Source organism: Populus trichocarpa, chromosome 16, assembly GCF_000002775.5.
Source record: "Populus trichocarpa isolate Nisqually-1 chromosome 16, P.trichocarpa_v4.1, whole genome shotgun sequence".
Taxonomy (NCBI): Eukaryota; Viridiplantae; Streptophyta; class Magnoliopsida; order Malpighiales; family Salicaceae; genus Populus; species Populus trichocarpa.
In genome coordinates, this window is record NC_037300.2 from 49979 (window position 1) to 75916 (window position 25938).

The 25938-nt window shown below is 36.9% G+C and overlaps 4 protein-coding genes and 1 long non-coding RNA gene across 17 annotated transcripts; 1 reads left to right on the top strand and 4 right to left on the bottom strand.

Moving 5' to 3' along the window:
• Positions 1–2: 2 nt before the first annotated feature.
• Positions 3–4417, bottom strand: LOC18106009 (myb family transcription factor PHL7). Of its 5 annotated transcripts, none has more exons than XM_024587356.2 (7): positions 4157–4417; positions 2487–2717; positions 1725–1801; positions 1579–1621; positions 1393–1450; positions 1077–1146; positions 3–711 (listed from the first exon to the last, which is right to left on the bottom strand). In XM_024587356.2, exons 2-7 carry the CDS (start codon positions 2620–2622, stop codon positions 172–174), a joined length of 924 nt encoding a protein of 307 aa, XP_024443124.1. In that variant the 5' UTR covers positions 2623–2717; positions 4157–4417; the 3' UTR covers positions 3–171. The 5 variants fall into 5 exon arrangements, with proteins under 5 accessions (XP_024443124.1, XP_024443123.1, XP_006373551.1 ...); XM_024587355.2 differs by having other exon boundaries at positions 1393–1441; positions 2487–2633; positions 4157–4309; XM_006373489.3 differs by having other exon boundaries at positions 2487–2633; positions 4157–4309.
• A 22-nt stretch (positions 4418–4439) lies between these two features.
• Positions 4440–8075, bottom strand: LOC18106010 (protein PHR1-LIKE 3). Of its 2 annotated transcripts, none has more exons than XM_006373490.3 (6): positions 7703–8075; positions 7150–7226; positions 7002–7056; positions 6695–6773; positions 6538–6607; positions 4440–6186 (listed from the first exon to the last, which is right to left on the bottom strand). In XM_006373490.3, exons 1-6 carry the CDS (start codon positions 7902–7904, stop codon positions 5725–5727), a joined length of 945 nt encoding a protein of 314 aa, XP_006373552.1. In that variant the 5' UTR covers positions 7905–8075; the 3' UTR covers positions 4440–5724. The 2 variants fall into 2 exon arrangements, with proteins under 2 accessions (XP_006373552.1, XP_024443127.1); XM_024587359.2 differs by having other exon boundaries at positions 4440–6281; positions 7703–8062.
• Positions 8076–12673: 4598 nt separating this feature from the next.
• Positions 12674–13507, top strand: LOC112324559 (uncharacterized). Its single transcript, XR_002978508.2, has 2 exons — positions 12674–13029; positions 13123–13507. It is a non-coding gene; the product is annotated as an uncharacterized LOC112324559 (long non-coding RNA).
• Positions 12986–16768, bottom strand: LOC18105979 (E3 ubiquitin-protein ligase WAV3). Its single transcript, XM_006373491.3, has 4 exons — positions 16322–16768; positions 16049–16229; positions 15560–15697; positions 12986–14567 (listed from the first exon to the last, which is right to left on the bottom strand). The coding sequence occupies exons 2-4, from the start codon at positions 16184–16186 to the stop codon at positions 13230–13232; spliced, it is 1614 nt and encodes a 537-aa protein (XP_006373553.3). The 5' UTR covers positions 16187–16229; positions 16322–16768; the 3' UTR covers positions 12986–13229.
• A 3494-nt stretch (positions 16769–20262) lies between these two features.
• On the bottom strand, positions 20263–23033 carry LOC18105980 (APO protein 1, chloroplastic). Of its 8 annotated transcripts, none has more exons than XM_024587103.2 (6): positions 22850–23033; positions 22729–22783; positions 22429–22511; positions 22059–22138; positions 21420–21793; positions 20263–21314 (listed from the first exon to the last, which is right to left on the bottom strand). In XM_024587103.2, exons 3-6 carry the CDS (start codon positions 22445–22447, stop codon positions 20480–20482), a joined length of 1308 nt encoding a protein of 435 aa, XP_024442871.1. In that variant the 5' UTR covers positions 22448–22511; positions 22729–22783; positions 22850–23033; the 3' UTR covers positions 20263–20479. The 8 variants fall into 8 exon arrangements, with proteins under 8 accessions (XP_024442871.1, XP_024442868.1, XP_024442872.1 ...); XM_024587100.2 differs by having other exon boundaries at positions 22428–22525; XM_024587104.2 differs by lacking the exon at positions 22729–22783.
• Positions 23034–25938: the final 2905 nt, after the last annotated feature.

A 25938-nucleotide genomic window follows, 5' to 3' on the forward strand; every position in this document is an offset into this window, starting at 1 on the left:
AGTTACTTAACCAAATTCACCCTCATTTATATTGCTTTTCGTTTAGCTGAACCTAATCATCTCCAAACATCTACCATCAATTTGTTTGACCGGATTAAAAATACGTTTAAAATTACAGACAAGGCAAAGTGAAAAGATTCAACAAGGGTACACATCATGCAGCCAGTAAAACTAAAGGTCACTGCCTAAGACCTCCGATTGATCTTCGTTTCCCATTGATAACCCAGATGAAGGATCGAATTGCTCTCTGGTCAAGAAGGCAGAGTGCGGTTGTGGATAGGAATTTAAGCTCGACTCCAATATCTGGTGTGTAAGAACCATCTCTGGTTTACCAAATGCTACACCCATGCTTACCATTTGCTTCTTCAGTGACCTCTCACCTCTAGGGCTCTCTGCTGGGGAACCAGTATTGCAACGTGAATCTGGTGTTAATGGCTCGTGCTGAGAGGAGAATGATTCATCAATTGAAAGGCTCTTTGTTGGGGCACATTCCTTGGCAACCTTGTCTTGGAGGGGTGATTCAGAAGTTGGGGCAGGGGTTGCTGGGTCTGTTTTGTTGTCAGATACTGGGCAGTTGTCACCTGATACTGGGGCAGAGACCCCTGAACCAGGCACATCTTCAAGAACTCCGCTCAATCGTTGTTGCTCTTCAATTATCTTCTTCAAATACTTCCCTTGGGCTTCTATGCGTAATTGTAGCTGTCTCTGCACCTGTTATGTTCAAAACAAACAGAAATTGCATGCTGGTAAGAATAGGGTTGGGCATAAACCTTTGATTACACAGTGAAGCTTGACCTTACATAAGAACCAGGGACTAATGTGCATAGAAAAGTTTCCACACACGTAGGTGCAGCAAAATATTGAAGTTTCATAGTTAAATAAACAAGATGGTAAGAATTGGTATCTTGCTATGATTTCCATGTTCCAAAAACATCAACTGACTTCGGTTATTTCTTTTTCCTCATTCAAGCAGGAGTATAAAAGCCTAAGTTGGTGATAAAAGATCATACTGATGAGAGAGAGGAAAAATGATAATAAATGAACTAATTGGATGCCTAGTAGCAAGGAAAACATGCCTCCAATTGCTCATGTAGACGCTTTTGCACCTCCATCTGCAGCTTGAGTGCTTCTGTAATTTGCATTCCACTGCAAACAAGAATCCCCAAATAGCTCAAGCCCATTTTCTAAATGATTCAAAACAAATTACGAAATATACTACTTGTGAGTCTTGCCTTTGAGGCCAAGGTGTCCAAGTGTTTTATATGATATGGAGCAAAACCAAATTCTTCAGTCTAGAGTGTCTAAAAGATATCCACAACACATGATTCTTTGAATAAAATGATTTTGAATAACAAAAAGAAAGCAGAGAAGAGATGAGAGAGTTCCACTTACGAAGAACCATCCGAATTGGAAAGCACATCCCCTGTTTCCTTCTTGTCCACTTTTTTCCCTTGCATTACCATTGTCATTTGAATCAGAAACAATATTTTTTACACAAGGATATGTTAAACAATGCACAACTAGTGTGGTGTGCATGAACAACTAAGCACATAAACAGCAAAGATCAGATGGGCTTACCATCGGATGAGGAGTCGGGAAGGTATTTTGCAAGTCGATATTTCTGGACACATCAGGAGATCATAGTCATTAAATGATATTAAACAAAATAATCAAAGAAAAGGGAATTTGAAGTTTCGAATAGGATGAGAATGGAGTTTATATGCCTGTAAATGGCTTTTAACATGGTAAATTGTTAAGCCTTGCACACCCATGACTCTGAGAACACCTTTAGGTGTAGCCCCTGGAGAGAGGTAAAAGAATTCAAAAACAAAAAAAGTAATTATTCAACACCTTATTTGTTAAATAAATTTATGAAATGTTTTGAACATCTGATCTGCATTTCCATGCAGTTATATTGAGTTATAAGTCTCAGTTGGGTTCTCACACAATTAAATACCCAAATTTCCTACTTCAGACGGAATTTTAATCAAATGAGAGCACTATGACAAGTGATTGAGTATCCATTTTGTTCATGAGCTAATGTACACAAATAGGGGCCTTATTTTTATTTTATTTTACAATATATGATCAACTGTATGCAAAATCTGTGAGTAGCTTTGGTTATCCAAAAGCATTGCAACACTAAAACTGCATCTCTTTCTAGAAGAGGGAACTTTTTCTTTTATCTGGCAAGTACCTCTCTTTTTATTTGCCCCCTTCCATCAGTCAAAATGGCAAAAGATGACAAAATGCTTAACAAACTATCCAATGACAAGTAAAAACTTCAAACAACCAACCTGTCAATTACATGCATGAGACGCCTAAGAGTTGCATGGAGAAAAAAAAACTTCACTGATTTAAGCTCTTTTGATGCTTTATAAAGAATATATTTTAAAAATTAGATAAATGGAGTTTAAAAAATAACAAAAAAAAAAAATCACAGTTAGAAATAAAAGACCAGCCAGGTGGATGTTGATGAGACTTACGATCTGGCCCACCAAGCTGAGCCACAGCATCAACAAAGCGTTCGTGAAGCTCATGAGTCCAACGCAATCGTTGCTTTGAGGCAAGATTAGGATTGTTGTTGAGACTGTTCCCTCCATTGATGGGATCCATTGTCATAGCTTCACAATCTAAATGTTGATCATTAACTAATGAGTTTTTATGTAGGAAACTTGAACTAGGAACACTCTCCAGCTGATACTTATGTCATTCATCTATAACCACAAAACCCAGTAGGTAAGACAAAGGAATGAGAAAAGTAGTGTCATCTTTCTATTTGAGTATAGCTTGCATTTGGAAAAACAATGACACTTAAGAAGATAAAATATCCATCTAGAGTGAAGCAGAGGAAGCATGGTTGAAGTTTTATAAACAGGAATGCGATGGAGGAAAACATGGTTGCATGGAGGGTGCATTCTTATTATTAACCAAAATCATGAACTTTTATAACAACCAAAAAAAAGATTATTATACGAATCCAGCATGCTAATTTTTAACAAGGGACCATATCCTAAGGCTCAGAGATCTTTTCCTTCCATTAAATCTCCGCCATGAAGTGAAAACCAAAACCCTGATATTTGGCAAAACTTTACTCCCTTACGCTACTTTTAAATGAATAGGGAATTTAGAAACAGAGCTGGCCACAAGAAGTACTAAGGTCCTGGCGATAGTCCAGAAAATCACTAGTTTAACCACTTGGCATATCAATGGTGCTTGGATATAAGCATGTGCAGCATTAATTTATTTATAATATCTATATTCCACACCCTAAACCTTAAAGATGCTAAATCACTCAAGAAAGAGTTGAACTTTTATTTGGTAATTCAGGTTGTTGAAAACTAAGTTAAATAGAAAGTGAGTAATTGGGAGTACAACTGATCCCCAATAATATCTCCGCTTGCATCTCCTACAATGTTCTTTCCTTGGGCGAGTAAGGTGATGTGGAGCAAAATTGCAGCTAATGGATTTGAAGGTTGGAAGTTAAAACACGAGAAGCAACCAAAATAAAAGACATGACTAAGATGTTGTTGTGGTAGCCTAACAGAAGCAGGTGTTTTGGATTGTCTGTTTGTTAGTCATAAAATAAAAGACGGTCGTTAAGGGATAATCATATCATAGGAGACATTTACTGCTGCTGCTAGTATTGAGTTTTTTTTTTAAAAAAAAAAAAATCAACAAAACTTGTAACAAAGAAAATAATCAAGGGAACAGTGAAGAAGCAAGGTAACCTAATTAATTGAAAGATAAGCCGATGCAGTCGGTGTCATATCATGATATACAGTAAATCAGTAAGAGTGTGTGCCTGTATTTGTAAATGACAATAAATAACATAGCAATTAGCGATTAAGCAACTAACAAACAAACAAACAAACAATTGATGTAAGAAATCTAAAATAACAATGTCTCCGAAACTGAAGTGGAGCCTGGAGGAGGAATATTAGAAGCAGAAACAAATTAGGAATTTGTAGTGATTAGGGTTTGTTTCTTTTATTACAGAGAGAGAGTAAGTATATAATAAGCAATCGAGAGAGATGAGGAGAAGACCGAGATGTACGTGAGGCAATTTTAAGGAATAAAGAGTCAAGAAGGAGAGATTGGGAACTGGAATATACAAGGAAAAGAAGGATGAGAAGGCAGGGAGAGAGGGACCTACCCAGATCCATATCTCTATTGCTGGACTCTGTTAGTCCATCCCATATGCCGTTGCTGCTGATCTTGCTGGGATTGAGGAGGAGGAGGAGGAGGAGCTCCTGCTGCTGCTTTCCCTAATCCTAATATTGATGGTTGATCGATTGATTGTAGAATCTATGAGTGATAATAATACTAATATCTAATCTCTCTTTCGCGCTGTGTTAATTAACAACGCTGCTTGATAGATGGATAAAGAAAGAGACGGATTGGGAAGAGGTTTTTTTTTTTTTTTTGAATGTGAGAGAGAGAGAGAGAGAGGGGGGGAGGAGTTGGAAATGCTTGACCCAAATGACCACCACACAGTCACACGATTGTTTTCTTTTCTTTTACTTTCTTTCTTCTCCTAGCCTTTCCCTTCTTCTTCTTCTTCTCTTCTTCCTCTTCCTTTTTTTGTTTTTTTTTTTAAGAAAAATAAATAAGTTGTGTTTGAGAACCCTCGAGTGAATTTGAACCTTCAAACCCCATCATCCAGAATCGTTTGTCCATAATAGTAAATTAATATATAGATGACAAATCCACACGAACCGGCGGACGGACCGACCCTATAAAGCACACAAAACGCACTGTTTTACTCCCACCACCAGAATAAATGAATAAATAAACCGAAAAATGGAGGGTAATGTTTATTTATTATGGGACTGCGTTATAGCGGGCCGCGGACACTAGTTTTTTTTTTTTTTTTTTTTTGGGGGGGGTGGGGCAAAGTTGTTATTAACTGGTATCCATCATGTTTGATAAATACAATACATGACAGCGAAGAATAGGATTAGAAATGCGAGTGAGGACAAACGGCCTTCTCACGGAATCTTCATTTGTCATATTCCGTTTTTCTCTCCCCTTTAAAAATGAGGGAATGGATATTCCGTCAAATTCTCTGTCCCTTTTCTTTATTCCTTTCATCGATGATTGTTATGTGTTTGGCTCTTCTTCTTCCTCTTCTTCTCCCCACTTTCCCAAACATTCCCATATCCAATCTCTTTTAATACTCTATTCATTACTCCTCTTTCTAATTAAGCTACTCGTATGACCCACCAGGTAACCATCCATCCATCTGAAGACAAGATCTTTGATCTTCCATGGCTTGTATTAATCGCATTCTTGTAACCAAGTCATCTTTTCCCTGAATAGCTCATCATCTATCACGGCAAAAGATAGCTGCTTTCATTAACACCACCTCATTCCCTTTCCACGCATCGTTTATATCAAATTAAGTCATCGGAACAGTTTTTTTCTTTCTTTCTTTCAAGTGAGGAGACTGTATTTTTATGAGAAGATGATGAATTATATATAGTGACAATACTAGTTTAACGTAACTAGTAGGCAATTTAATCAGCAAAAGTGTGAGAGTGATTGGCAAGAAATCGCATAATCCTGTTAGTGATTCACAATTTGAATTTACACTTACGAAACAAGCCATCTCCACCACATATTTCTGCCTGTCGACTTGTCCACATGACCGGATCTGCATTCATTCGCTTGGTCGAACAGGAGAATCTTACTTAATCACATAAGATGATGATCCCGGGCTTTTCAATTCCATATTCCATACAGAGAGGCGCCATAGGAATTGACTTGGGTCGCATTAACTTCTGCATTTCCCATTCTTGTTTCACCCCAGATCAAAGATGTTGCTGACTCCAAGCTCAGCATCCCTTTCTTCCCTCCAGCTGGAGATCCTTCCAAATTCAAACCTCCAGGACTCTCGTTAGAAGTCAGGCAGCTTTCGGTAGAACAATCAGCCCCTTGGTGATGAAGACCGGGCAGTACATCCTCTGGACCATGCACTTCAGCCACCTCAGAGGTTTGTAAGGAGTAAAAGCCAAGTGGATCAAGAGAGGCAATTCTAGTTGTCCTGGTTCCCAACCCCTTCTGGCTATCTGTATCAATAACTGCAGCACCAATAAATTGATCGGCAAGCATCTTACAAGCTCTCTCGAGCATGGCCAGATATCTTCGTTCTGCATCCAGGCGAATATGCAAGTGCTTCTCAGCCTGCATAATAACATATGAAGATCAGCCAGCTGGTGCATAGAGCCCCTCAGTAAAAGAGGTGTAGAGCCAGATGTAAAGTCCACTTGAAATAGTTCCTAATAGAATGATAATGAAAAAATTCTTTATCAACTGCCAATTAGTTACCATTTTGTGCATATGGTGAAACTGAATGAAACTTGTCACGAGCTAAATAAAGATAGAAGAGTTCTTGATTATTATCAATTATATTTCAAGCTCGGCGAACAAAAACCCACTTCCAAACACTCACTACCAACATCTATTTCCATAAAAAAAAAAGTATGATAACAGAAACACAAGGCTAATTTCTCATACAGGGGGAAGAAACTTTACCTCCACTTGTAGATGCAATTTGCTTTGCACTTCCATTTGTGCGCGTAATGCCTCTTTGACTTCATAACCTCTAAAAACAAACATTCTCTTAAGATAATTCAGGAAACTCAAGAATTTACTGCCCATCACTAACTTTTAGTAAAGAAGAAATTCTTACTCATTCACATCAGAAGCTGTCATATTCAGAGAAGAGTTGCCAGTACAAGGGTTTTCTAAGAGATACGAGCCAGATAATCCTTCCATAGGCAAAAGGGGAGAAGTTAGTTTATGCTTTAAGATGGACATCAGGGAGATCATGATAGAAAATTTCTTCCCTCAGCAGATATGCATTATAGAGAAAATGTGAGAGGGAGAGAGAGACAGCATCAACATTATTATTAAGAAAAAAAAAATCCGTGCAAAAATATAATTTCAGTTAAATTGATAGATAACAGGAAAATTCAGCAAATCATAACTGGACCTACCATCTTTGAATGTGTCGCTCATATCCTTCCCCGATTGCTTACCCAGTCTATATTTCTGCAGATTTCACAGAAAGAAACGTTATACTAGAGCATCAAAATCAGGTCCATAAAAGATCAATTTTGACCAAAAGGGAATGGGAATGAAAACCTGAAGGTGGCTCTTTAAATGAAAGAGGGTCAATCCCTTGACATTCATTGTACGCAAGATAGCCTTTGGGGTGGCTTCTGCAAACCATTGGAGTGCATGTTGTTGTTATTAATAATACTAAAATTAACAGGATGAGATGATCCATGGGAGGTTTCTACAATCTACATATAAATAAAGAATTACTAATCAAGTTTAGTACAGTAGCAAATAAAGATGGAGGATTTAGTCCATGTTTTCAAAAAGCAAGCACCTTTTCTCTCTAATTTTTTCTAGATGAGTGCTAATACAAAAGAGAATGGTATTGTTGGGGCCTGGGGAATCATTATCCGACACAAATCAACTAGTTCTACTACAACTAATAATAATAATAATAATAAGAGGTCTAAATAAACCCTAAGCCCTAAAACAAAACAAAAAAATCATCAAGAATTGTAAAAGAAGCAATATTCCTTTATCGAACAGATGGCATCCAGGTTAGGTTTGGTAGAAATAGAAATGAATAGTTAAGCGAAAGGAGAGAAGAAATGAGAAGAAAAGGAAGAAGAAGACAGACTATTGGGACCGCCGAGCTGAGAGACAGCGTCAACGAAGCGTTGGTGAAGATCGGCAGTCCAACGGAGGCGAGGCTTGGGATCGGAAGTCAACACAACTTGGGCTCCTCCTTGCATTCCTAATCCAATTCCAATTCCTGATTGATTTTGATGCATTTCTTCCATAATCATCCCTCCGATTCCAACCCCCCTGCTCTCCAACATAATTATCTCTCTCTCTCTCGCTCTTTTTGGTTTCTAATCTAGGGCACAGAGTAGTTGTTAAATTGCAGTAAGAGTCCCGAAACCCAGTTCCCCAACCTCCACAGACACAACCATTCCTTTATAATACTGTCTTGTCCTGTCATCTACTAATAACCACAACTGCTTGTTCATATATATAAAACAACTAGTTAATTGTACCGTGATTTGTAATGGGTTAATATTAATTTTTTTAAAAATATAAAAAATATTTTAATAGTATTGTTAAGACTAACCTGAATAAATTTTATAATAACAACCATATCAGAATCAAATTTATACATAACCCAAGTTTATTTGGGTTTGTCATATATGTATGACCCAAATTTACTTATAAACATTGAAAATAAATTTTTACATAAATTAAAAATAATATAGATGGAAAAAGAGAAATGAGATAATTAATGTACAAATTCAAATAAATTAAATTGCTAATGGTTTTTTTTATAATAAAAAAAGGGAAAAAAAGAGTTATGACCAAATTGTAAAAGAGAGGAAAGAATTGGTCAAAGTATAATTAAAAGAAAATAAAACTATAAATACCTCATTCTTTCCATATGATCGATTGCATAAGGTAAGAAAGAGAAGAGGGGAGAATTTAAATTTTTCTCCACAAAAATTGAGGAAAAAACATCAAAAATTTTAAGATTATAGAAACTTTAAACTACTAAATAGAGAGAACACTCATTGACAAAAGAATTAACAAGGAAACAAGTGAAGAAATTGTGAGGAAAAGAGGAGAAGAGGGTTGGCTACATGCAAGGAAAGAGAAGCTAAAAATCTTCAACCAAATGTAAGTTGAAATTCAAATTTTTCTCAGGGTAAAGACCCTAAACCTAATTGTGAAAACCAATTTGAAATTTGATCAGAACTTGTACATCAATTTCATATTTTATAAATTAGGGTTCTTGAGTGAAAATTTAAAGAATTGCAGAATTTATTAGGATGAAGTTAATTAAACTACTATAAATTTTTTAAAACATGAAAATCATGCAAAATTACCAAAGAAAAACTAATGACCAAGGGACATGAGTGGTTGGCCATGTGAGGGTTGAATGAGAGGAAAAGAAATTCTGAATTTGTACTTGATAAACCTTATGATATGCGTTATGATGTGAACAATTAGTAAATGAGACAAATCATTGCATAGAAAGGAAAAGGGGGACCCTTAGTCCCCTTAGACCAAGTTCGATCAAGAATAGATTGAGGGGAGGGACGAATAGTTTTAGCATGTTATATGTTAATGATGTATGAATTAGTTGCAATAGGAAGCTTACTAATAGGAAAGCATGAAAACTTGATAATAGAAAACTGTGAGTCGAATGTGTGTGTTATGTGAGGTGGAAACAAAATTATTAACCACGGGTATAGCTTATGGTTCAGCTTAGGAGGAGTCGCGAAGTGTAGGAAAAACATAGGAATGGGTGTCCTGAGAGAAAATGAGAAAATGGGGATAAGGATTCGGGCCTAAAAATGATAAAATTCGAGGAAGGGTTCTTCATAGAAGTTATAGCTAGGGATGTTAGCTTCCAATAAATCCTACCTCGCTTAATTTGAAACTCTATAACTCCAGATATAGGTAAATACCTAAGGAGAGGTTGAGTTGTCACCTCTGTTGGCATATTCGACCAATCAATAAAATGGAAAAACTTAGTTCCGTTAGGGGCAGAATCAGACTTCTTTCACTCAAGAAATGTGTGGTGTCATGTCATAGGGTTCAAAGGAAATAAGTCGTATTCAAAACCGAATTGGTGATGATAGTTATAATTTAATAAAGAACAATGATCTAAAGGGATATAATGAGAAACGTAAATATAAATGAAACAATTGTTAAAAAGAAGTCAACATTGTCGTTATTATTATTGTTGTTGTTGTTGTTATGAAAAATGTAACGAAGTAAGAAATTATATGGTATACATGTGGATTCAAGAGGGACCGCAAGAGGGGCACAACAACAAAGGAGTGCGCACCGAGTTTCTGCAGCAAGTAGGTATTCTACACCCATATCTTTCTTAAATGTACATAATTATGAAATCTTGTTTAATTTCTGGATTTTATATATAAATGTTGTCAAAAGGAAAGCATCTAATGAAATGAATGAAAAATGAAAACATACTTGATTAACTATTCTGGTGGGGAATAATTAATGATACCAATGGGTTCCATTGATATCAACATTTCCCTGGATTCGATTAGTCAGTTCCGAGAACATGAGGCTAATGATGTAGTAAGGTTTACTAACGTTGGTATGATTATCCCGAAACATGGAGAATATTGAACTTGATTAACTATTCCAGGTTAGGAATAGTTAATGATATTGATGAGCTACATTGATATTTGGCATTTTCATGCAACTTGATTAGTTATTCCTGGTATGAAGGCTAATGATATTAAAGGTCCTTAACATTGACAATTTCGCGGATATTTCAAAGTATTGTTGGGACTTGATTAACTATTTCAAATTAGAAATAGTTAATGATATTAAGAGGTTGTATTAATATCGGCATTCATGATAAATTTAATTAGTCGGTCCCGATGAGGGAGACTAATGATACTAATAAAATTCATTAGTATCAGCATTACCATCCCAAGGTTTTGAAAAGAAGAAAAAGAAAAATATATGATTAGCTATCCGGTGAAAGATGGTTAATGGTATCAATAAATTGGTATCGACACTTTCTTTGGAGGAATTGTCCTTCGGTATAAATACGTGATATTGGTTGGAGATTGAGAATGGAATGAAAAACATTAGTCAATTCATGAGAAATAAATCTTAAAAAGGACAATGCAGGAATTGTAGGGAAATATAAATGAATATTAGTCTTGAATAAATTGCTTGATTACCTTTATTAATAGTGTTTTCCATAATATTTATATTTCATTGTTATATTTGTTTCAGGTCCGTCACACTCACGACAATAGTGATTTTCAGATCTTTTCATCCTTTAGTTATCTAGCTTTAGGTGAATACTTATGTAATTTGTATCTTAAAAAATTGTTATGACTTGAATTGTATTAATATCTTTTAAATTGAATGTATGAATTTAAATTTTATTTTCATGTATTTATAATCTACATATATGTGTGTTTACTTATTTAGTGTCATTCAATACTTCATTTCTATTGTATTATTGAGAGATTACGATTTCATTGATGTTGATTGTTGGAAATGAGACTGGGCCGTGATTGAATAATGATCAAAAGAAGTGTAATAGGTTGTTGTCGATAACTTGAAACCTCCCAGTATATGGGAGATTTTGTTGAAATTTTGGTAGAATTTTCGGAGGACCCTTGTATGAATTTTATTTTTAAAAAACAATTACTGTGTTTTTCCATAAATTATGATTGGTGTGTTGTTTGGTAACTAAAATGTTACATTAACTTTGGGTTTTTTTACGTTCTTTTATTAAATTGATATTTTTAACTTCACCCTTCAATATTAGGTTATTGGACCTTGAGTTTTGTGGGTTTTTTAACCTTTTTTTTTTCTGTGGGGTTATCTTGATCTCATATCTCGGGTCACAGGATAGTCAAATTAACCCGGTTTGACTCGAATTTTTTCATGTTTTTTTTAAATTGATTTTTTTCTAATTTCATCTTTTATTATTTAGTTTGCTTGGGAGTTATCCTCCATTATATTATTTAATTTCTTTTGTGTGCACTTATCATGGTCTTATGACTGGACCGTGAATTTGACATATTGTCTCGAGTCATGTTTTTTTTTTTCATGTTTTAAATTTGATATTTTTTTTTAATTTGTCCTTCAATGTTTACTTTGCTAGTAATTAAGCTTTAAATTTATTTTATTTTTATTTTTACGAGGTTTAACGTTCGCATTCAAATCTCTCTTTGTTATTAAATAAAATCGTTGAGATCTTTTAAGAATATATAGAGAGTATCTTTTTTATAATATTGACAAGCGTTTATTTTTTTTCATTTGCCATTGTCTTTTTCATTATAGTTTGATTTTTTTATAATCATATTATTAAATTAACTGATTTTATTTAAATCATTTGAATGAATGACCCAAACTCTTTTTAAAACACTATAATCACTTAATTTTTTTTATATTAGAAAAAAAATTGACTCAGCCTTACTACGACGCAGCACAAACCACCCTCATTGTTAACTCCATGTCATTTTATTAAAAAATAATTATGGATAACTGCCAACTTCTATTTAGAATTGTTTTCATTTTTATTTTATAATAAAAATATATTTTCAAATGAATTTGTTATATTTTAAAAAAATTTAAAAACACACCCTTCACATTAGTACAATACATTTTTTTTTAGATGTCAATCTTAAAATTTGATAAAATAAATAAAAAATACTATAGGAAAAATAGTCGCAAAATGGACTTTTTTAAATGAAAAAATACCCCAAATAAAAAAATATTTAGGGTCAAAGAAATCTCCCTTTCTAATTCGCTTTAATCCTCTTCAACAATAATATAGAAATGAGATTCTCCATTGATGAAACTTGATAACATGACCCTTTTTCTTATTAATTTATGGTGATTCGAAATTAAAAAAATAATAATTATGCACATGATATTTCTTACTCAAGTTCTGAACAAGAAAGATCAAAGGTTCTAATTTTACTTCAAAATGTTTTCTTTTTTCACTCATTAAGTTGTAATTTCAAATCGGGGTGTTTTCGGAAATAAATTATTTCAATTTTGACTCAATGAAATCACTATATATTTCATGACCCAAAAAAAAAAAGCCTACTATTCTCTTGGAGGCCGCAACACGAGTCTTCAGAAATTGTGGCTTTGACAGCTGTAATTGGAAGGAAGTAAGTGGATGATTTTATTAACCTCCACATCATGACTTTAATTGATTCGATCGATGGCGAATGCATGGTTTCTTAATGCTGAAGACTCTCCTCTCCTCCTCCATCTGTTAAATGTGTTTTGTGTAAAATCTCATCATCATATTTTGCTCTCTGCCTCTTGCTTGCATCACTCTCTATTTTCCTTCTTGAGGGGAGAGCAGATGTTTATATATGAAATCTTTCTATTTATCTCTGAGCAGCTAAAGTAGTGAAAAATTGCAATGGAGATATGAATGAATCAAAGCACCAGGTATGATTTTTTTTTTTTTTTTACAGATCGACTCCGATTTTAAATTTTCTAAAGCACTCTCGTTTGAACAATTTCTTTTTCTTTTTCCCGCAGTCTAAGCACGGCTACTTGGTCAAACTATCTGGCGGCTCACAGAAAATCTCTGAAATCCCCCGTTGATATGGTTGACATGTTACTGTAAAGTTCTGGTGTTGCTTGGCTCAAATCCTATAGCCATGCAAATGCTTTGCCCATCTTCTAGCCATGTAAGGATCATGGTAATCCCAACTCTCAACACTACTACTCCTTCCACCAAGTATACTGCTGGAGTCCCTCCCTACTACAGCTTCCCTGTCATCTTCATTTGCTTCCCTTTTATCCCCTAGAGCCACCGCAGTTTCTCCTGCTCTGTTGAATTCCTCAACTCCGCCATCAATGTAGCTATATCCTACACAAACATATCCCGACTCGCCCACTTCCAAGACAATTCTCCTTTCTTCGCCGCCCCGTAGCTCTCCAAGCCTTATGATCCTGGCTTCATCCCCTATCCTCAATTGGACATCTCTAATCACACCTCCAAGCAGTCTGGCCAAGAACTCTTCAAATTCATGCATGACGAACCCATTTGAAGTGCCAAAGCCAAATCCCACGTGAAACCGATGGATGGGAATAGGAACTTGCAAATTGATAGCATTGTACGATCTCGTTGGACTATCAGAGAGATGTAAGATAGTAGACTGTGGATTCTTGTGTGCACGATCCTCGAGAATTTTTATCCCTTTTTTGAGACCTTCAATCGGGTCTGCTTGCCCCATATAGAAAAGGCGGTCAATGACCTGTAAGGCTGTTCGCTTACCATAGGATGTCATGCGTCTAAGGGGGAAGACACGGGCTGCAGCTGAAGAGTAAGTCACAATAGCCAAACGATCAATGGGTCGGAGAGAGAAAACCACTAATGCCATCGATTGCTTGAGAAGCCTCAGATGTGGTCCATTGGGGCTTGCAACCAGAACCATATCCGTTGGTCGTTGATTTGCCAACCTTACTGAGAGATAGGCAGCAGTTGTTCTCCTATTTGATGAGGAGGTGCATGCATAAGAAGCTGGTGGGTGTGAAAGCAATGATGAGCTTGTTAAGTTGTAGTGATGCTGGTAATGTTGTGTGCGAGGATGATGAAAGATTGTCAATGGGATTGGCACTAGAGAGAAGTCTAGACGGGGATGATTAGGAGTCTGATCAGGTTCTATGGGGTCATCGTCATCATAACGGGCAGAGCGTAGGAAAGAACGTCTATGGACGCGGAAGTTTGCAATGGAATCATCTAGGATTTGGAAAATGGGATCGGCGTGGTTGCAGGAAAGGGAACAAGGGATATTTAGGTTGCGGGGGAGCTGCGTCCAATGAGCACGGCAGATGGGGCAGGTGACACTACCATGGCGGACATTGGATGAGATGCAGGCAAAGTGGAACGCATGAGAGCACTGCGCTGTGAATATGGCCTGCCCCGGGCTGTTGCCTGTGCTATAACTTAGGGGATCAAGACATATTGCGCACAAGTTCTGCCACATCACATGAATAACTTAACAGGTTAGCTAAAACAAATCCATGAGCATGCCCTGGCAGGAGTTTGAAGTGAGAGACACATTATGAAAAATGACATTTGATCTTGATCTCGAAGACATAAAAACATATTCCTCAAAAGAAAAAAAATAAAATTTCCCAGAAAAAAAACCACTAAAGAATTAGACATCTCAAATTCAGTCTGCTGTTAGTGCAGTCTCAAGAGTAGATAAAAAGAACAAGTTATCAAGGATATTGTTCGATTCACAAGCTACAATTGTACTAATCCTTTCTTTTTTTATAGAACTATATATGATGATGATTCTTATACCCTGAAAGGTAAAATTTGACTTGGAGAGCAACCTGTTGGCCAAAACTCATGACGGGGGGGCTTTTCCGCGCGCCCCTTATTTTTGTTGCCTTCATGAGAAGGATGATTAGTTGTGGTTATTAGAGAGTGAAATGAGAATTAATTTAACTGATATGATGGGGAGTTATTTGGATCATCTACAAACATAAAAAGGTTAAGTATGACAGTGGAGGGTGCAATAATTGAAAGAAGAAAAAAATGGTAAGATCATGTGGTGGTGATAATGCACATTGCCTGTAGGTAGATGAGACGGGACCTTAACTGACAGTGGGTGGAATAGGGCTTCATTTGTTATGAGAAGTTGGGATGTGCAAATATTCAGAATCACAAGCTTTTTTGTAGAATAAATTTCCCTCGAAAATCATACTAAGTGTATTATTACTAGTGAACAGTGTCAAAAAAAAGAGGAAAAAAGGACGGCCTAGAGAAGAGAATTGTCTGCCGCTGTGGGCAAGTGTGAAATGAAGCAGAGCACAAATAAACAGATGAGATTAGCCACGAGAGCAGTCAAACTTTGGATTCCAAGAGTAGATGTAAGCAACGGCCATAGCAAGGTAGATTAAGACATCAAGTTAAGTACTCTCAAAAGCAAAGAGAAGACAAAAAACATGGTTTGCCTACCTTAGAAGCCACGTTGTTGTTTTTTGTATTGCTAATGATGGTGTTGGATTCTTCTTCTTCTTCATCATCATCTTCCCCTTCCCCTAAGAAGCTATTCTTTGTCCTTGTGGGAAACATTGCTAGATTAGAATCCGAGATCTGTAAATTTCACTCGCAGGTGTTAGCTGGCTTCTTAATTAATTACAATCCCCTTCCATTAATTAAATTTATCTTGTTATATATATATATATATATGCAAATTAACTGCACAAGGATGGCTTTTTGAGGAGAAATTAAAAGGGACCCTTGTCGTCATAAATCATTGTATGTAATATATCGATCTTAATTATAAGATTTCATCCCAAAATCCTAAAGAGAATTAAGGAAAAAACAAAGAGTCTTGTAAATTTGGGAGTTTGGTGGGGGGGGAGCGCATTGATGATTTATGGATTATCTAGGAAGAGAATCTTCTCTTCCCAGGAGAAAATTAGGGAATGAGGAGTTACTTACATTGATGGAGGTGGTATAAATGGAAACAGAGGGATCCGCAGGAGCAGCTGGCTCTCTGGAGGAGAAGGAGGCGCATGCAGCCACCACCATTTTCTTAGCAGCCCTTTTCAGCTTGGATGACGCTGCTCCTACTCCCATGTTTCTTTCTTTCTTTCTTTCAAATGCTCTATGCTATGCCACACTGAGAGTTGACAAGGATCAGAAGAGGAATGAACTACGAATATATGGATATGAAGGGAGGCAACTAGTCTAAATGTAATCTTAGTGGCATACAAAGGCTGAAAAGGGGCAGACAAGCCCTGCCAAATCCTGCAGTTTCTTCAGCAGCTTGTGTTGCTCTCTTTCACACGCTCTCTCATATTTGTTTTCAGCTCTCTCTCTCACCCTTCCTTCCTTCCAGGCAAGCCAAGTACTCCCACATTTTTATACTAACCCCACCACTTTGCTTTAAAGTATCTACTGACCCTTTTTCTTTTATTTGTTTTCCCTCCCTCCCCTAACGTTCTTTACCTTGACCGCTCTCTAGAGAAAAGAAAGAAAGAAGGAGACATTCTTTACCTTTTCCTTTACATCCTCATTTATCATATTGTTTTTCCTCCTTGTCAAACCCAGCGCCGGTGACATGCTCTTCCCTTCTTTTATTAGCTCATGAGTGTATAAATCAGATGGTGGACTGGCTAGCAGCAAGCCAGCAAGTGCTGCTGCTGCTAGACCTCCCCTGAAAGAGAGATGACCTAATCTTTAATCATTGTGAAAGGGATGACACATGTTTATCAATTCAAAACCCCGTCTGCTAGACAGATAAAAAAGAAAGAAAATCCATCTGTAATTATGAAAATACAGATGGATCTACCGTGGTGTGAATGCACTAGCTAGTGATAATATTTTATAGATTTTTTTATTTAATTATATATGTATATAAAATGTCCTTTGTATTTCTTAAGTAATTATCATTACATGGATGATCTTTAAAACATTGAAACGTGGGAGAGGATTTATGTCAAGTTTTCAAAATCTTTGGGAGGTCCATGTAACTTCGCATACTTGTGGGAGATTATGGTAATTTTATTTATTTATTTAAAAATAAAAACTAAGGGCAACTCGGATTAACCATTGAGATTAAATTCGTCTCTTAATTAAACGTCTTAAAGATGCACTCCTTGATTAATTTGACATGTTTAAGAAATAAATTATTTTAAGTGATAATTTTAAAATTTGAAGCAAGAGATAGAAAAACTGGTAAAGGCAACAAGTAGTGGAGTGGAGTGCCAGATGCAATATAACATAAATAAATGTAATGAATATTTTGGTGCTTGAATGGATAAATTTACCGGTGGTTTGCCTCTAATTTTTTTTGTTTTTATGTTTGTAAAGTGTTTTAAATCTTTTTATTTTATTTTATTTTAAATTAATATTTTCAAATAAATATACTGATTTCAAAAAAAGACTTTGAGAAAAAACCAAACGTCTCCCCAAGAACAGCAAAGGGAAGACTGCTGCCGAGTGAGTGTACAGGCAAAGTGAAAAGAGAAGAAGGTGGGCCCTACCAGCCCCTGCAACCCATCCATCTCCTACATGCCACCAACCACTACAGTACATGGAGATTGGACCACCCGCCACCCGCCACCCACTCCTACCTGACATGCAAATTAAGGTCCCCTCCGATCCACTCTCCTCCCTTTCCTCTGCTCTCCCAAACGCCCTCCCGCCCTCATCTTGTTGCTGCTTTTATTCATGCAGTGTGGCTTCTATGCTTGCTTTTAGCAATCTCTCCAAGACCCCATTCATTGATTCTTCATGCATTATTAATGTCGTAAATGATCACTCCACAAGTGTAGCCAAGAAAAAAAAAACCAAAAGGCAAAGAGGTGCAAAAGACCGTTGGAGCCTTTTGAATTTCAAGTTTCCTCTAAATCAAAAACCTGTCTCTCTATGATGACTAACTAGGGACCAAGCCACCAAAGGGCTTTTGCCTTTGCCTTTGCCTTTGCCTTCTTTTCTTCTTCTTCTGCCGCCACCCCCCCACAAAAAAAAAAAAAAAAAGCTTCTAGCTTGGAGCCAAAAATCCCTTCCTTCCACCAATTGCATTCCATTAATTGGCACTCAAAAACACACACGGGTCTTGTCCACCCTCTTGCTACCAACTGGACTGCATGCCCTAAACTTGCATGCATAGAATTCTTTATAACATCAATGCACATAATTACCATACTTCATAAATTACAAGTGTGGAGACTCTGTGTTCGTTTTGCAGGCTTCGCCTAACAGAACGCAATTAGAAAGGCAATTGTTCTAAGCCTGATCTTGGGTTCCTGTTGCCTCGGTAATCTCAAGGTGACAGGTCTAAATACAAAAGGCAAGGGTCCCAAAACTTTGGCCTTTTGTTATTATGACAAATGATAGTATGGCATATCATAAGTTAGATCAACTTTATTTGAAAACACATGAACCAACCATTTGGATTTGGTACTTCAAATTCAAACATGTCCTGGCTACAGGCGACGCAGCATCCCTCCCGCTTTTCGTGTCAAATGCTCAGCCTTAAACCCTTTAGGTTAAGGATCCATCCGCGATCCTGTCAGGTATCTGTATTGAGTGACTCGTCTCTCTTCATTTGAGTCAAACATTCAGGGGGTGTTTATCACAAATTAAGGAAAGGTTTTGATGTTGACTGGATCTAGCTCCATTAATAAAATCATTAGAGGTTCAATGCATTGAAACAATTGATTGATGCTTAACTTGACCACTAATTAAGAAATCTACCTTAATTAAAACTGGATATTCTCTTGCAGAGATAATGTCCTTTGATCAGGACAGATTTATAGATTCTTTTCCCAGGGTACTTACTATCTACTTAAATGGGTGGTTCAACTAGACTCAAATCACTAGTCTCCAAATGACAAGCATCCAAATGATGTCAGCTGATAACTCCATCTGTCAATGGCTAATTATGTTGTTATAATTGAAGAAAAACTAAATGATTGTCTGCTCCATGTTGTGCCAAGCTTTTGAGCAAATTACTTACAATATTATAGATCAAAACAGTTTCCCACAAGCTGGAAAAGGATACATGCACTAAAGTTAACCACCGACTGTATTGAGAAGTAGGGGAGGGGGGGGATCTCCCTTTAGTGACTGATATGTAATTGGGGGAGGCTTTCAAATGATCTGACCATGAAAAGAAGTAAAAGATGAAAGGTTCATGGTGTCTTCACCAGCCTTGCTAACCTAGCCTACAAAGCACAAAAATGGTTTGATTTTGGTCATGCATTTGACCTAGTCAAATGGGCGGTCAAATTCAGACTTTGAACTATGAGCTAGTTGCACGGCAATGTCTTTTGTTATTTCCCATTTGTTTGAATCAAAGATTCTATTCAGCAGTTAATTATATTTAATGGTTGCTCTGTGGCATCTTCTAATAATCTGGGCCTACCTCCCTCCCTTTGTTTCTCAAACATGTTCCTCAAAAACTGTAGTGGGATGTCCTAATAATCATAAAGCCTTGTGACCACTGACCACAACTTACCATCACTGTTGAAAACCTTAAAGGTTAAAACTGTATGCAGAACCTAGGTGGCTCGATTCTTGATTTCAATGTTCAAAAAGATTTGTGCCTCCTTGTGATCTTAGGGAAAAAAAAGATTATCATGCTTCTTCTTCCTTCTTCTTTTCGAACGCATTTGAGAAAGGAGATGAATTAAAATTGTGTCCTGTTCTTTACACCGAATTGGATTTAAAATCATGACATTGTCGTTTATTGTCTTATCTATTCCAATATTTTGAAGATGATTGAGCCATGCATCACCACCTTCCACATCCATTTTTTTTATAAAAAAAAAAAGAAAAAGAAAAACACTAGAAGAAGAATAAAGAAGGGAAAACCTTGAATTAGAACACTAATAATCCATCAGACTACAAACCCTCTTGATTATTGAGTCTCCAAAACACTAGAAGTTCCCCGTGAAAGAACCAATAATCTTGGCTTGACCTTTAAGAACTTAATTCACCATGATTTGTCTTTTAAGAGTTTCAAAGCCTTCGACAAGGCTAAGTATTATTGCATCTTCATTATACTCTCTCATAGAAAGCATGAAAATTTAATTTGGAGAAATACTCATTATAGCAAAATATGAACTAGAAAGATATTTTTCTTTAATTTTCATGCATTCCTTTTCTTATTTCTTTTCCTTCTATTCGGAACAAAATAGCTAGAATTTCGTTAGACCAAAAGTAAATGGCATTCAGACATTTAAATTCATGCATACAAATTAATACGAAACCGATGCTTCCCTAGACAAACGATCCATGAAGTATTCTAATTGCATTTTCTTTTGCAAGTCATGCCAAGAAAATTGATCTAACAAATATACAAGCTTGGGCCTTGGGGTATTGTTCTGCATAAAAATGGACACTTTAACATCAGAGCTCCTATCATGCAACTAATTTCGCCTCGTCGCTTTCAGGAACTATAATATCAAGCCTCATCATGGGCTTGTATCGGTCTGGGACTTGTGCACCTGCTTGCATGCACACCTCAACCACAGCTGGAGCCTTGCCATAAAACCTCTTCAGTGCACTCCTCAATGGAGGCCCTCTTGGATCTCTAACATGCCACACGCAATTCGGAGGGAAAACTTCGTCAACAATTGCGTCTTGCCAACCATGCTTTCCATCCCTCCATTGATGCTTGAATGCGCCACAAAATTTAGCATTGTGACCCCAAGGTCCCACGTGAACCTCAGAGCAATACCCACATGCCTTCACCGTGTATTTCTTCATTAACTTCATCACACCTGATCTGACAAAATCATATGCATCCATAGTCTCCTGTGCGATCCTTGGTATATCTTCTGATAAAGGAGGTGGAAATCGTTCATTGGCCCTGTAAGTATCAAAATCCACAGGACTAGATGGATTTCCTAGACGCCAAGGCTTAGGCTCCTCAAGGAATCCACCTCTATCGATCACTTTCTTACCGATCATTCTGATTGGTTTCATTCTTCTGCGTGAAGGATACTCTGGTATGTCCACACCAGCTTGGATGCAGAGTTCTACAACAGCTGGAATCCTGTCATACTCAAACCGAGTTTCGTGCTTGATTCGCCTACCAAAAGGGTCATAGAGATGGTAAGACTCAATAGGTACTAGTATGTCATCGATTGAACCCCTGACCCATGAATGGAGGCTGTGACGGTCCCTACTGGTTGGACCTAGACAGTCCTTAATTTGGTGACCTTCCAGGGCCACGTGAACTTCTGAGCATTCACTGCAAAGGAGTTATAACATGTTAATAGTGTTCGTGATCCTAAATCTACTTCTCTTGAATTAACCATTTGAAAATCACATCACGAGAACTGCAAATACAATTTACCTGCAACCATATACAGGAATAGTGTGCAAGAGCTGTGCAACACCTTTAATCAAAACTTTCCAGGCATCCAGTACCTCATATGCAAGAGGAATCAGGTCTGGGACAAGTAGGCCATTTTTCGGCGGTTCAAGGGGCTTTTCAATGCCCATTTGTGCAAGTTTTTTATCCTCCCTGGCAGCCTTCTGGATCTTCTTGAATGGAATGGGAAAGGGTTTCTTTTTTTTCTTAGGCAGTATGGGTGGAAAATCCACATTTTGAGGAATTGGTTTTTCTTTCCTGATGGAGGGATTTTGTCTGGGTCTCTGGCTGGCACAGAAGATAGTCTCAGAAATTGTCAGCTCCCTTTTCTTAAGCCTTTCAAGGCCAAACTGCAACTACAAAGAAACAGAAGGGTCAAGGGAAACTTGTTCACATAGAATGCTGCTAGCAACAAAACTCAAACTGAAATTCATAAAAAGAGTATTAACATCAACAAAAAGTTTTCTTAGGATTGGCACCCAAAAATCCTAGAGTTACCATAGTTGAAAGGGGGTGTAACAAGTGCTCATAAGGAGCGGAATTCAGTGGTGAATTTTGTGGATTCACAAGAAAAGATAAAAGACATGGAAAAAAAAATAGCTATTGATTAGATTATAAAACCTTCAACCTAAGATTATCTGAACTTGGAGCTGAAATTTGAGGTGTTTTACACACCACGGCACACACACACGGGCAAATACCTGTGAAGTGCAAAGCCAAATAAATGGTTGTTAACATTAGGAGATACAAAATGTTCTTTAGCACTTGTCCATGATTATATTTAAGTGGAAATCATAGTAGCTGATAAACTTGCATATGGGATTCTAATAAATAAATCTGTTCACATTTTACAATCATGTTTGCAGCAATTAGAGGCATTAATTGTCCTCAACCCTCGATTATATATAATTAAAAAAATAAATCTTTACTAGAAGCTGAAGATATATAAAAGAAAATATAGTAAAAGAGAACGAGGGATGAGAGTCTGAACCTTGTAAGATGGATTCCATGAAGAAGGAGATACGGCTGGCATGTGGTGAAACATATTTATTAGTTATCTTTGCCTCCTTGCAGCTGAAAAAAAGAGTCTAATCTAGTAAGTGGCTTAGCTTATCAGACATGTGAATTAATAGTGAAACTGCAGCTGAGAGCGTCATTTCCTCAGGCACATGGTGGGCAATTTGAAGAAACCACCCATCAACGTCTTAATGAAACAAAAATGAGATACTAGTTCAATTTAACAACCAAGTTTCAAATTAATCACAAAAGGGAAGGGAAGGGTAGGGAATACCTGTTGTTGTCTTGAAATTTATGAAAGCCCTCTTCAACTACTAGTAGGCTGGAAGCTGCTAAGGTAAAGAAGGTGGTATTATGTACTACTCCATGTACTATGCAGGCAACTTGATAGTTACCTTTACTTCAGGCTTTGTCAATTCAATTCCAAGGTAAAGCGAGCTCAGCTCAGTCTGTCTCCCTACAAATCTCTCTCTCTCTCTCCCCTTTTCTGCAAGGAGATGAAGGTTTGCAGAGGACTTGAAGGAAGCCCAGATAAAGTAGGAAATCAATAGAGAAAATGGTTCTAAGCCCAGCAAGGATCCAAACACTAAAAAGCCTCAAAGAAAAACAAAAGGCTCGCTCATTCTGGGTTTTTTTTTTAATAATAATTATAAATTAGTCTTTGTAGTTTTCCAAAATAAATTAAATAGTATTTGTGATTTTAAGAGTAACTAATTAATCCTTTAACCAATATTGACTATTATTAATTTTATTTATTTGTCAATTTTTTCATGTTGTATGTTTCTTTTTTTCCCTTTTATATTTCTTAAGAAAGATGAAATAAAAAAAATATTGTAAATAAAATAAAAAACACAGGGACTAATTAACTATTTTTGAAACTAAAAGAGCTGTTTAATTCATTTCCAAAAACTATAGAACTATACTGTAATTTATTTTGATAAACAATAATGTTATGTAGGAGTAATGCACTGCTTCTATTTCCCCTTTTCTCCATCTAATATGATTGAAGAACGAGAGAGCAGTCCTTGTTTAACCAGCATAATATTTCTTTCATCCATTAGATTTAGCAGCAGAGATGGGAACAATATGCTGTTACAATCATGTGGGCTTGTTTACGTTAAGCAGGAGAGAACTTGTCTCATCCTTCCATTAATTAGAAATTGCTGATAAAACTTGGAAAATCGGTAAAGAAATGGCAACTACTCTTGGTGTGGATTGGCAGTATCGCATTCATTCTGCAATTATCTACAACCACTCTTTTGCATCCTTAGATGTACAAGACAGGAGACATGACGCTTGCGCATATATCTGTGTTGTGTGCTTGTGCTGCCCATCTTGCCACTTGTTACTCATTTGCACCATTTCTACTGTGAGATACACCAGGGAAGGTATACACCTGCTGTTAGTAAGCAAAGCGCCCTGAAAGCTTAGATGCTGGATTGTCTTCTTCCCCGAATCCGTCCATGGGTCTCTTTAACATCACTCTTGGCCGCAGCTGAATGTTCAAGTTGAATAGCTCTGCTGGGCCCCTGGCCTTGTTGTTGGGAAGCGTACCCTGGCTGTTCTTGATTAATTATGTGCAACATTCAGCTTGTCTTAGAACAAAGTCCATTGCATTAGATACCAAATATTAATGTAGCTGTCTAATAGTTATACCACTTTGAGAAGCCCAAAAGCATGCAAGCAACCGAATATGAGAAGAATTGCCGTATTAACTTGTCTAAACATCAAAAAGGCTCATTCGATTAAAAAAATAACACAACAGCTAGGGCAGTGACAAAAGGTGTGAAATGCATTCCTGATTCAATTTCTAGCATATTGGCCTTCAGTGCCTAATGATGCCCCTTTTATGCGTCTTAGTTGATGAGAGTCTTCCTTCATTAATTATCAAGGCGTTCTTGTTACAGTTTTATGATGCACTACAGCCTTGTTGGATCATTCGAATGCTTCTTCTCATACTCAAAGGGGCTTCAAAAATACCTCATCATGGAGCTGGCAAGAGTTTTCTGAAGGTGAGCCCCCTATCCTCTCATCTATGACAACAGACGAGTCGATTTCGTTCATTTTAGGCCCAACTTCTGCAGCAATGTCTCCAGCAGAATATCCTTTTGTTTTGCTCTTCTCTACCTCCAAATCATTTGAAATATTGAATATACACCAAGTAAATCAGAAATGTAAAGACCTGCTTTTAAAACTGGCTGCCTTTTTAACTGGTGAATTTGATGATATTCTCCGCTCTCCATAGAGTTCTGCTCTGCAACCTCTTGATTAGTGTCCTATACTATTAGTAAAAGAAATATCCCAGCAAGGAGCACATGGTCATAAAATAAACAAAATAAATCACAAATATTGATCATGATGTCCAAAAATAACTGACATAGCAAAGTCCTCACAATCAATACTCAGTTCAGATCATGTGATGCAGCTTGCAAACTCCAACAACTCTACTTTGGAAGGGAAGCAGGCAGCATGTAAGAGAGTAAAACAGGATGTGCCAACACTTCCATCTCCTTACAGGACTTTTAGGATGGAAAACTGTCTACCCTTTATCTTATCAAGAAGTTCATGAAAAGTTAATGTTGATTCAGGCACCAAATCAAGAAGCAGAAGTCACCATCAGCATATTAAGTAAATGCTCAATACATCACGAGGTTTGCAATCAGACTTAACTGAATGCTACAGCATTCTTCTCCATGAAAATCTTCCCATATGCAGATGAAAACTCGTTGCGATCAAAATGACGGGTTGAGCATTTAATTAGGGCGGCGCTAGTGATGGCTTCTGCTTCTTCATTTGGCTTCTTACTCAGCATTCACTTTACATGATATGCCTGGGAAGATAAAGAGTTGGCAGAGCCTTCTAAAATTCCTGGAACGGGGTGAAAGATGTTAGACAATTGACATTTTAACTCTAGTGTTTCAGTTTGTCTAATTGTTATTCAATCAAGTATTGTCTATTTTCTTTTCTTTCATTTCTGTTTTGATTTGGTCAAAGTAAATCCCTTGTTTTTCTGAAGTTGTTGCTGAGTTAGTGGCAGCACATTGTCCACTACAGAGTTGGTGGCAGCACATTGTCCACTACAGAGTTAGTGGCAGATAACTAGGAAAGTTTGTTAAGTTTTCTCATGTATTTAAAGACATGAAGTTAAGGAAATACTTACTGAGACATTTTATCAAACACCTTGTGTGTAGTTTCGTGTTCTTCAATACTCAGCATTGTTGTTCTTGATTGTGCATCCCTTCACCTGCACAAAACACAGCAACATAATTCTTAACAGTGGTATCAGAGCCCTCTTAGATCTTACAGGACCAAACACCTTTTTCAAAATCTCAAAATGACATCCAACAACCTACTTTTAAACTCCCCCATTATATTCACTGGCGAAAACTACCACATTTGGTCAGTGAAGATGCAAGCTTTTCTTGAAGCTTATGATCTTTGGGAAATTGTTTCCGAAGACAAACCAGTAGCTCCCTTACCAACA